The sequence below is a fragment of the Dermochelys coriacea genome, chromosome 1 (assembly GCF_009764565.3).
Source record: "Dermochelys coriacea isolate rDerCor1 chromosome 1, rDerCor1.pri.v4, whole genome shotgun sequence".
NCBI lineage: Eukaryota > Metazoa > Chordata > Testudines > Dermochelyidae > Dermochelys > Dermochelys coriacea.
In genome coordinates this window covers 280255731-280267808 of record NC_050068.2, presented here as the reverse complement: position 1 = coordinate 280267808, position 12078 = coordinate 280255731, and the positions used below count along the sequence as shown (strand labels likewise).

At 39.8% G+C, this 12078-nt stretch overlaps 1 protein-coding gene across 1 annotated transcript in view; it reads left to right on the top strand.

Moving 5' to 3' along the window:
- Positions 1-12078, top strand: part of OTOGL (otogelin like) — a 136919-nt gene that overhangs the window by 113045 nt on the left and 11796 nt on the right. The window contains 8 exon segments of the mRNA XM_043507385.1: positions 582-686; positions 1031-1138; positions 1985-2086; positions 2817-2921; positions 3009-3049; positions 4673-4736; positions 6844-7022; positions 9973-10077. Of these exon segments, the coding sequence (XP_043363320.1) occupies positions 582-686; positions 1031-1138; positions 1985-2086; positions 2817-2921; positions 3009-3049; positions 4673-4736; positions 6844-7022; positions 9973-10077 (809 nt within the window).

Below are 12078 nucleotides of genomic sequence, written 5' to 3'. Positions count from 1 at the left end.
GGGTGAGACAAAGGAAATGTTATGACTGACCACAGTTTTGCATGTGGGAGCTGAGACAGAGAGACTTGCCCAAGGAAGACTTTGGCAGAGCCAGGAACTGAATCCAAATTTCCTTGATCCCGTGTCCTCTGACTTAATGACAATACTGTTCTTCATCTTATGTAGCTAACTATTTTATTTTCTATTTCCATCAGTGAGCTGCCAGCACAGTAGAATGCCTTGTTAGAATCTTCATGATTCTACGTTTGCACTACTGCTTCTTCTAAGTGAATCATGCATGTTACTGTTTTCCCAGAAAGAAGCTTGGTGTCAGTTGATGACCAGATGCTAGCTTTCTGTCTGTCCATGTTTCTTACCAAAAGAAGCATGGGTCTAGTATCTGATACATTAGTCATAAGATGCTTTTTTTTAATGTCTTAATGAAATATTTTTGTGGAAATAGAGGGCAAATGGGATAGCTGAACTGGCATTTTCACTCTCTAGATAGCTACCTGTAACCACTTGCCAGTTATCAACCAATGTAATCTCTATTCACATTACTACACATGTGAATATTTGCATATGCCATATTTTTTTTTCAGAATGTAACATGACTTTGTGTGAGGCTATTATTCCAACATGCAAAAATGGTGAAAAATTGATGGTAGGCTATAGCACCCTTTCCTGCTGTCCACAATACCAGTGTGGTAAGTGATATATGGAGACAAGATTAAAAGCATTTTTTCCATCCCTTCATTATCTGGGGTAATTGTACCAGACGACGATTCTGCCTGTATTAACAGATCACCATAAATAACTTCTGAGAAATGTTTCTACTCTCTTCTTCAGGTTGTTTCTGCTCTGTTCCCTAAGGTTTATTTTTTTTTGTATTTGTTCTTTTTGTCAGTTCTGATTTACAATCAGTTTAGTTTTGTTTAGATAAGAGAAGAGAAAATGAAAAAAAAAAAAGAAGTTAAGGAAAATACCCTTTTCTATTGTAGGATTACTCATGTGACTTTTTATTAGAGATACTGACATGTCTTTTATGTAGAATGTGATCCCTTAGCATGTCCCAATGCTCCCCGTCCGGAGTGCAGAGAAGACCAATTTATTGTTGAAGCAAAACAGGAAGATCCTTGTTGTTTCTCTTATCTGTGTGGTAAGAAGCCTTTACTATTCTAGCTTTCTTGTTGGTAGACAGGATATTATAGCGCAGTGGTTCTCAACCTTTTCATTTGAGGACCCCTAGAAAATTTTGAATGGTGGTGCCAGACCCCTTTGGAAATCTATTGTCTGTGTGTGTATATATAGGTGAATTCTGTTCAGTCAGTTTTCAGTCTGTCTTTTGTGGACCCCTTAGATGTATCTGCAGACCCCCCAGGGATACTTGGACCACAGGTTGAGAACCACTGTTATTAGGTTATCTACAAATAAAAAAAGACAGGTCTCTAGTTGCATACTTGATAAGGTTGTCTGAGAATGCTGTCACAGGATTGGCCTGGGCAGACACTTGGCTATAAGTGTCCACTTGCATGTATTGTTTTGCAATTTAGGGCCTTTATTGCTAGGTTACTTTTTTAAATATTACTGCTGAACTGCACACTAAAGAATGTGTGATGCCATTTTATACACAAGTACAGAAATTGGGCTTGTCTGAAAATATTTGGACATATTTCATTTATAGAATTATGTGACCTTTGCCTTCAATCTGCAGCTTCATTATTATTGCCCACTGACAGTCATTTTTTCAGTCCATGTAGCAACAGTCTGAGCATAAATCTCAACACCAGACAAAGTTATAGATACATCCATTACTGTATCATTACTTTCAATTATCTATTTTGTTTGAACGTGTTAGTCAATAAAAGTTTCTTAGATACCCAGGTGGCTTGCTGGCAGGTAGGCAGGCACAGTAGAAGTACATGGGTAGAATAAAACTCATATGTAACAACTTTCTGATGATGTATTTTAAACTTTGTATTTGGTTTATTCTTTTTAACTTTAGTTTGTGAATCTTGCATTGAGCCTGTTCCTTTATGTAATGAAGGGGAAATTCTCACAGTAGATCTTAGCACCATGCATTCCTGTTGTCCTCGTTACCATTGTGGTAAGTTTAGCTGTTTTTAATTTAAAGGTTTTACTGTATCTGGTAAACATTATATGCTGTGGGTTTTTTTTCAGCTGATTCAACACTTTCCATCTAAAGTTGAATTTACTCAAATGTTAAAAATATAGTATTATAAAGTGTTCAGTATTGTATAATGTCCTAAGTTATTACAGCATTCTAGCATCCCTTTCACAGTTTGTCCTTAATAGGCTCTGAAGAAGTTTCGGTTTTCACTGGTATCCCCATGCATTAGCATTGCAACAAGGAGTGAAATGTTGTTCACTACCATTGCTGAAGTGACTCGGTGCCTCTAGTCAGCCAGCATCTACTGACACCTTATCTAGCAACTGTTTACAGATATACAGCTAGAGCACTCCTGTAACTACTAGTGATTTTGTGTACCTCAATTGCTGGGTGCCCAACTTGAGTCACTTTCATGGAGCAAGATTTTTAGATGATTCATGTTCAGCAGACTTTGAAAATGTAAAACCCTTTAAGGTGATTCAAGTTGGGCATCAAAAATTGAGATAACCAAAATCGCTAACTTTTGGAAATCTTGGCCTGTCTCTCTATTTGTCCCTTGTACAGTGTCAAGAATGCTGTTGGACCTTAACAAATATTAAATCATAATAACAAAATTCTATGAAAAATCTTCAATGTTGTTAGAATAGTTTATAAAAGGAAATATGAGCTGAAAATATGTTGAGCCATGTCATTTCCCCCCATTTAGTTTGTGATGAGAACCTTTGTTCAGTGCCTCTTCTGAACTGCACAACTGACATGCAACTTGTGAAGGAGAAAGTACCTGGACAGTGTTGTCCAGGCTGGCACTGTGGTAACTATTTTTCATTCTTCTACTAGTTACTTTATTAATAAAAGTTAATATCTTTTGACTGATACATTTTTGTTGCTGTCTTCTCAGAATGTAGCTGTGAAAATTTTACTATACCAACCTGTACAGTGGTAAGAAAATTTTCTTTAGATGTTACTTAATAACATCCAGTATTTTTCCCCCCTCTTTCTTTTTATGCATTATTGTTTCTGTCCCTTCCTTGAGTTTGTCATCATAGGTTATGGGATTGGGGCTACCAATACTGCCTGTCATATATTTGCCAGTACATGGATTATAAAATGGGGAGGTATTGAAACACTGTCTCCTATCTTCCAAATCCAGCTTGTAACCCCCTATTTTAGATCCTGTGTTGCTACCATCAATCCACTGGAGAAGCTTGATTTTGTGTTTTTTAAGCAGACCTAACTGAAGGGAAGAAAATGTAATCTTACTTTGTTCAATACTGACTAGGATCAACATGCTCAAAATTTTACCAGTTACAAAATTAATTTTTGTTATTGAAAGAAATCAACTTTATGAACATGCTTTGTTTCTAGAGGAATGTTGGCTTGTTTTGTTACTAATATATGCTTCCTATGAAAGTTATTAAATATCTTTGACCTTTGTAAGTATGAGAGTTTAGATATACTGTCCTCTTCTCTCATTTTCTATTTTGTTTTAAACAAAATAGGTGCTATAATCTGGAAAATGCATGATAACGAATGATGTAACTCTGAACTATCACTGTGATGAAAGGCATATTTTCCCATCACATTCCCTCCCCCATATGAATAGAGCCCTGCATGGATACCAAATTTATATCCACAGATGCAGATATCTATGGCAGCCATCCCTGGTCGTGCGTGTGTCCAGGAGCATGCGAGCCGCTTGTACACACTAGCGTGACCAGTGACAGCTGCCAACGAGCTTGGTGCCTGCCCCAGTGGGCAGGGCTGGCCAGTACAGCCATGCTGGAGGAGCTGCCCAGGCAGGGCACTGGTTCCTGGAAGTGGATACTGAACATGCTGCAACCTTTGCTGCTGCCATTCCTGGTAGAATCCTGCAGCTCTGTGGATATCTGCTTTATATCCACAGATATCCGCATCCGCGGATATAAATTTTGTATCCGTGCAGGGCTCTACATATGAGGAACATGTAATGTGGATATAATGCAAGAAATGTAATATAGATCATAACAGGCCAAATTCTGAATCATTTGCAAGAGATATACGGTGGTACAGAATTTTGACAATACACTAAAGTCATGGAGGAGGTTTCAGAGCTGTCAGTGGTATTTTATGACTAGATATACCTTTATTATTAAAATAACCAGGATTTATCACTTGAAAATATATCCAAAATAAAGGAAATACAGATTTTTTTAAAAAAATAAACTAATTAAAACTGAGACAAGGTGGGTAAGGTAATATTATTTTATCAAACCAACTTCTGTTGGTGAAAGAGGCAAGTTTCAAGCTAAACAAAGTTCTTCTTCAGGTCAGTATTAATTCAAACTGATAATCAGCTACACTGTCATTATATTCACACCAAAAGGAAGTGTACCACTTAGCTGTTGTTAACAGTAATACATTTGGCAACCATACTGTCTATTGTAATGGATTGTGATTTTCTCTTTCTCAAATCTTAGGCTGGAGTGGCAGTAGTTTTGTATGTTTTAAGAGAAAGGTGTCTCTTGTAAGCCATATAAATTGTATTTGATGTATTTGACTATGAAACTGTTTCTTACTACACAGGGAGAGGTTCAAAAAATAGACGACAGCATTTATAGTGCTTGTGGATGCATGCAGTACATCTGTGGTAATTTTTTTTCTTTTTAACCTTATTAATTTTTGTTTTACTAAACAAAAGCACACAAGCAATGCAGCAATGGGCCATTACTGGCCTTCTAAAATGGAAACGCTAAAGTGACTTTATATCTACAGTGTATAATGTCTCAATGTTAATTCTAAAGATAGACATTTAATTGGTGAAAGGCTACATTTTTGTGATTTGCAGACTAAAGATATGTATCATTAGATTAGCACAGTGTTAAATATTAGAGAAATGCAAAAATATGAAGACTTATTTCAGCTACAGGCCAGGAGTATTATTGACATTATGTAGTTGTACATTTTATAGCTTTTCAAGGGTTGTTTTTTTTTAAGCGATGTTATGTTGTAAGGTTTCTTTTCCTTCCAAATACTAGGCAAGTCCCCATCCCATCCAGTTTAACAATTAAATTCCAAATCAAGTGTAAAACGTGGACACAAATCTTTCATGTATGTGCTGATACTGAGCTACCAGCCCCAAATATTGGATTGATGAGTGGGAAAAATCTCTTCTCCCTCCCCCCAACCGTCTTGGGGCGGAGGGACTTGGGGGAGAAATGTTTGGTCAGGCTGCCAGTAGAATACATTGTTCCCAGAAGGGAGATTAAGGGGGGAGAGCCCATGCCTGAGAAATGCCCCCTCACCCATCTCAGTGGGTTAGGAGGGACATAATTGGTTGGACCAGAAAAAGGAATGCATTGCTCCTGGAAGAGAGGGGGAAGGTGGGGAGAACATGCCCCAAAATGCCAGACCTGGGCCCCAGTTTGTTGTATCCCATTGGTTAGCCAGGAGAGAAGAGTGAGAGCTGATCGGCTCCTGTGCCCCTCCCTAAAATAATTTAAACTTTTCCTCAGCCTTCAGGAGCCCCCTTGCCTGTTCAGCTGCTCTGCCCTTCCTTCCTGTAGCATAGATAGGGAGCTGTGTTTCCAGGCTGCTACGGGTGTGACTGATCGCCTGGCTATGGGATATGGGAGGAATTTTTTTTCCTGTTGAGCCAAAGTGGCAGAGATCTGGTTTGTTTTTTGCCTTCCTCACAGCATTGTGGACCTGCAGTTGGGATGAAGAAGAATGGCATTTGGAAGTCTGATAATTATTAAAGGATAATATAGGAATTTACAGTTTGTCTCAGCTTGCAGCTAGTATCCAGTATGGATAAAAGCTAAAAGGGCTACATCCCAGAGGCAAATGAGACCTGGGATTTTTGCTGGTGGACCTTGTGCCTGTAAGAAGGGGAGGCCTGAAATCTTTGCAGACCAAGGTCCCTGTGTTGGTACTCTGCTCAGTTTGTAAGATAGGAGGTGAGGATGAGAGGAGGTAGATTGAAGGGTCTACCCTGGGTTCTTGGTTATGTGGTAGGAGCCCTGTAATCTTGCACTGGACCCAGCTAAATGCCTGATGTGTGAGATGGATGGGTGTATACCACCCCTATCCAGCTGTAAGTGAATAAAGTTGCAGGCTGTTGCTTAAAATCCAACCCAGTGACTTTTTCTTTTCCCTGTATGTCCTGAGCAGTGCACCACATACTTGGGAAGAGCACATTGCCTCCTGCCTAGGAAGCTCTCCCACAACTAAATACACCTCTACCCCGATATAACGCGACCTAATATAACACGAATTCAGATATAATGCTGTAAAGCAGTGCTCTGGGGAGGGGCGGGTGGTGGTGGTGATGTGTGTGGCTGTGCGCTCAGGTGGATCAAAGCAAGTTTGATATAACGCGGTTTCACCTATAACGCGGTAAGATTTTTTTGGCTCCCGAGGACAACGTTATATCTGGGTAGAGGTATATACACATCTGAATGCAGCATATTTAAAAGTGCAGAGGGCAAATTCAGCACTGATTTTTGTCTCCATAGAACTCTATCAAAGTAGGGATTGCACTGGAGGTAAAGGAACATAGAATTTGTCCCCAGGATGGGAAGTCAAGGGGCTTACTTTGAACAATGCCTACTTGCAGTAGTAAACTTCAAAATTGTCACAAAGTGCTGGATCTTGTCCTAGTTATTTGAATGAGAGTCTGATAATTTGCTTAATTGAAAACATTATCCTAATGACCCACTTCTTCTTTTCATCATTATTATTATTATTATTATCAGAAAAGGATGATGTATGTGTATTCCAAGAAGTAACTTTGCTGAATCCTGGACAATCTATGATTCAGTATTTGGATGAAAATCTTTGTTACACAGTAAAGTGTTTACAAGAAAAAGATCACAGCACAGGATATCATGCCATGGATTTTACAGTTGTGAACTGTTCCCAACAATGTGATGCTGTGAGTGTTTTTAAAATGCCATTCTGATGTAATTTGTGAACAAAAATGTCCTAATTACAAATTATGAAAATTGAATAGAGGAGGCTTAACAATACATCTATCCAGCAAATGGAATAATAAGAACTTGACTAAATGGCAATACCCTTGTGTTTGTTGGGTGGTGGCCTATGACAAATATTGCTTTAGTGAGGTTTTTTTAATTTAAGTTTTATAAACACATTTTTCATTTTGAAGTTCAGAAGTTGCCAGGAACAAAGAGTTTTTTTCAAATTGCAAGTCTGTTGTTTAAAAATAATAGTTGCATGGCAAAAAGTTATAAGCAGCAGGTAAGAAATATATGCATATTTTAGCAGGCTGTGTGTGAAGACAGCACAAGAAACTAGAGAAGTAGTAACTTTGATACAGTATTCGCCACTTGGGTTCCAGTTCAGTGGGAATGATATTTACATTCAATTTAAGTCTTCACTCCAAAGTATATGACAAACAAGACAGATAAGAAATTTCATTGCCTACTGTACAGCACACAGCAGATATACTTTGCCTTCTCTAGTGTTCAGGAAATTGAATAGTAAATGAAAGTGCAGGTCTGAGGAGAAATATAGATTAATATTGGGGAATCTGGCTAACAGTTAGGCTGCAAATTGCTTGCAAGTTGTAAGTAGAAACGGACCTGAACTGCAAAATTTCAGAAATGGATATTGATCCCTATCCGCTTTCTGAAAGTTCAAGGAGCATTCAGATCTGGGGTTTTGGTTAGGGGTCTTCTCTTAGGGCTTGTCTACATGGTGCTGCAGTCTGGACTATGGGGCTGTGATTTGCAGAGCCCTTTAAACTGCCCCATGTAGACTCTGCTGACATGAACTAAAAGGTCAGGGACTACATTAATGTGAACTAGGTATCTTTTAGTCCCTGCCAGTAGGGTCTACATGGGCACTTAGAGTGCTCTACAAATCACACCCTGCGGTCTGGACCGTGGTGCTGCATAGACAGCCCTTAGTTGTGAAGTATTTAACCTCTTAAATGTAGACACTAGCTTATTTCTGCTAAAGAATTTTAAACCATTCCTCTGACTACATTTTCTCATATTTGAACATTATGTCATTTGGGACATAAGACAGACTTTTCCAGTGCACTCTGCATGGGGCTATTCTTGAAGACCACTCAGAAACTTCAGCTTATATAGGAAGGAAACTGTTGCCCAATTATTTAGTGATGCTTCTTTAGTAAGGCATATGTGTATCCTATGGTTAACATATAGCTAACCAGTTTGCTTCTTATGGAAATTATAGATGTTGATCTACTGTAATTGCCAATAAAAAGTCAACAATTAATACTGCCACGATATGAAGAACTTTTAAAGTTTGAGTCTTAGGCCTTGTCTACACTACTGCGGTAAGTCAACCTAAGTTACGCTGCTCCAGCTACATGAATAATGTAGCTGATGTTGACGTAGCTTAGGTCAACTTCCTGCGGTGTCTAGACTGCGCTGCGTCAATGGGAGACGCCCTCCCATCAACTTACCTTAATCTTCTCATTCTGGTGGAGTACCGGAGTTGACCGGAGAGCACTCTGCGGTCAATTTAGTGGGTCTTCACTAGACCCTCTAAATCAACCTCCACTGCATCGATCACAGCAGCATCAATCCCTGGTAAGTGCAGACATGGCCTTAGCTATCTTAGAAACAAAGGGTAAGATCCTCACCCCGGTTCCAGCCCCTTTAGGCCAGATGAAGGGACTGGAAAAGTGCAAAAGGGTCCTAAAAAGCCAAGTATCCAGTCAGGAAGAATTCCCTTGTAAAGCTGCTTTCCAGGGACCCCTTCATAAGCCCGGGTGTGCAGCGGGTGTGCCAGGAGGCAGGCTAGGAGCAAGAGGAGTGTGTCGAGTGCAGGGCCACAGCACATAGGACTGTGGAGATTTTGGGCAGTTCTGAAAACCATAGAATGTCCCTGGGAGGAAGCTGTAACTTAAACTGGCCTCCAGGACTGCATAAATTATGCTGGGGTCTTAGAGCAGCTCAGGATTGGAAGGATGCAAAGGTGACTTAATACCACCTTAGTCCACCTTCTCAATGGGCTGTGAGTTCTGTGCTACTCCTCTTGGAACACAGAATATTCTCGATGGAGAGATGTCCGCTTTGGGTTCACTTTTCTAGCTGTTTTGACAACCCCCCTCCAAGGCACATTGTAAAGCTTATTGAGTTGCTTAGGCTTTTGCTTGAGGGAGGTTGCCTGAGTGGGTTGAATTTCTTTTGTGGTTTCTTTTGTAGGAAGTGGAAGAAGATGATTTTTGTAAATATTAAAATTCTCTAAGTTTGATGCTTTTGAATTATTATTCATACTTCCAGAGGCTGCAGTGGTCACACATTGCACAAATTTAAGTAAAAATGACAATATGCCATGGGGACACTTTCCCTTTTCCTTGTGGAATGGGATTCCTCTTCCATGGTGTCACTTCTTTACTCTTTTAATAAATGAAACATTTTCTCTTAGATTTGATTCCCAGCTTTCTTTCTTAGCCACTTGTCTTCATTCTTGCAATCTTATGTTATAAATGTGTATCATAAAAAGTAAATATATCTCACCAAAATAGATCTCCTATATTGTTTGTTCATTTTGGTATGTCATAGTTAATGGTCAAAATGGATTTCATTCTTTTAACTAAGAATATAGAAAGATTTGAGGAACAGGCAAAGATCATATGGTTCATCATAAAATAAAATTCAAAGTTTATATAACCTCTCAGAAATAGAGATAGGCCTAAATCAAAACACCAGATCATATCCCTGCCTAACATTTTGGAGAATTTGGATGTCGATACACATCCAAACTTTGTGACTTGGGACCATCTCTATTGAGAGAGAACACAGACAAGGAAACCCCCACACTAACTTATAATTAGTGACCTATATGTTAAAAAAAAAAGTTCATTTAATTTTTTTTCTTTTTAACAGCATCAAATATACATTCCTTCTTCCAGTCATCATGTTTGTTGTGGAACCTGCCAAAATGTGTCTTGTGCTTTCTATACTGAAAATGGAACACTATCTGTACATGAAGTAAGTGCCTCTGGACACTGGAGGAAATAACAGTATCAGTAGCACATATGACTTTATTCAAGTATCTAACTGACATCTTCTGGCTGGTTCTTGTATTATCATTTCTCACATTCCTACTTTTGGTCTGTCAATGTGGACAGTTGTGGTATTCAATATAGCTGTCTCCACATGGCTGTCTGTCTTCAGCCAGCAAATATAGGAGAGAAGTTGAACTAAACACTTGGGGCTAAATCCATAAATTGCCTAAATTGGCAGATAGGCATACAAGTCCAACATTTAAGCATCAGTGAGTCATTAGAATCCCTGCTTGACTGCTGCCTAATGCTGTAGGCACCTAAATTCCCTAGGCACCTGACATTTTCCAGTAGAGTTCCCTAGGTGCCTAAGTTATCACCACTGTGCATTTGCAAAACTGCCTACGTCCTGCCACTGCTGAACAGCTTGACAATATAGCTCATGGCTAAGCCCTGGTGAGATTCTCAAACTAGGCTTTACCCCCTCTTGTCTGTGGGGCACGATCAAGTAGGCATTCTAAGAATGCAAAGATTCCTTTGGCCAGAGAAACAAAAAGTGAGAGTGACTCTGAAGCCTAGTGGGTAGGCCACTTCTCTGGGATGTGTGAGACCCAAGTTCAGATGCCTCCTTTAGTGTTTTATACAAAGTGGAACAATTTGAACAGGAGATCGTGCAAGCCCCTCCGCCAAGAATGCCCAGTTGCTTGGTGGCTAGGGCACTTACCTCCGATATAGGAGACTCAAAATTCAAGTTCTGCTCTGCAGCAGGGGGTTGCAAATAGGTCTCCCACATCCATGCAAGTGCCCTAATCACTGGGCTATTGGCTATAATGGGGTCATTCTCTTTGGTTTTTCATGAAAAAAGGCTGACCTGGCCTAGTCACTTAATTCTAGGAGAGAGTTCACAGCTGTGAATCCCAGGTTTAGATAGGTGCCTCCCTCAAACTTGGACTTAGGCACTTGACTACACTGGGTGGCAGTGTGCCTAAAAGTTAGCATTGCAAAGCCCAAGTGCCTTTGTGGAGCTAGCCGTTGGCACCCAATTTTCAGGAGTGCAGAGCACCCACAACGTCAGCTGAAGTTAAAGGGAATTGTGGGTGCTCAGCACACCTGAAAATCAGGCTCCCTAAGAGACACTGGAAATATTATTGATGTCAGGGAAGCTCTTGTTCAAACACTTAAGCATACGTATATGGCAAACTTGCCAACATGAGTTGTAAAGAGAGGATTGGGTGAATGGCTACTATTATGGTTTTTGGTAGAGGCTCAGAACACAAAACAGTGGCTGCCTTCCAGTGATTGGTATTGGTGATTCCTGTACTTTATACTTTTTGGAGAAGTTGTAAAGAATTTTGGGATCACAGGTGTGATATAAATGAAAAATTAATAATTATTAAGAAGATTAATATTCATATGTTCCTATAGTTCATCCTTCATGGTCACCTGCAGGAAATCAGGAAGGGATTTCACCTTTTCCCAGTGTATTCTGGGTTTGGGTTTTTTGTTTTGTTTTTGTTTTTAGTCTCCTTCCTCTGAAGCATCAGAAATGGTTGGAGATGGGACACTGGACGGGGTGGGCCAACGCTCTGAAATGGCACTGAACAGTCTGTCTCTCACATGCTTAGCTGGCTGGTTCATGCTCACATGCTCAAGGTCCAACTGATGGCCATATGTGGGATTTGGATGGAATTTTCCCACAGGTCAGATAGTCAGTGACCTTGAGGTATTTTCATTTTCCTCTGCGGTTTGGAGTGTGAATCACTTACTGAGATTATCTATGTATATCTGACATAATCAATTCCCTGCCATTGCAGGAGCCCCAGGCACTGGAGCATCTTGGTCCCTCCTGTTCTCTTCCTATGGACTATAATGCTTTGGTCTAATTTTGGTGGCTGGGTTTCATGTGAAGGTGCTAGGTGATTTTGGTGGCATGTGATCTACAGGTCATCAGTGTAGATGATCTGGTGATCCCTTCTGGCCTTAAACT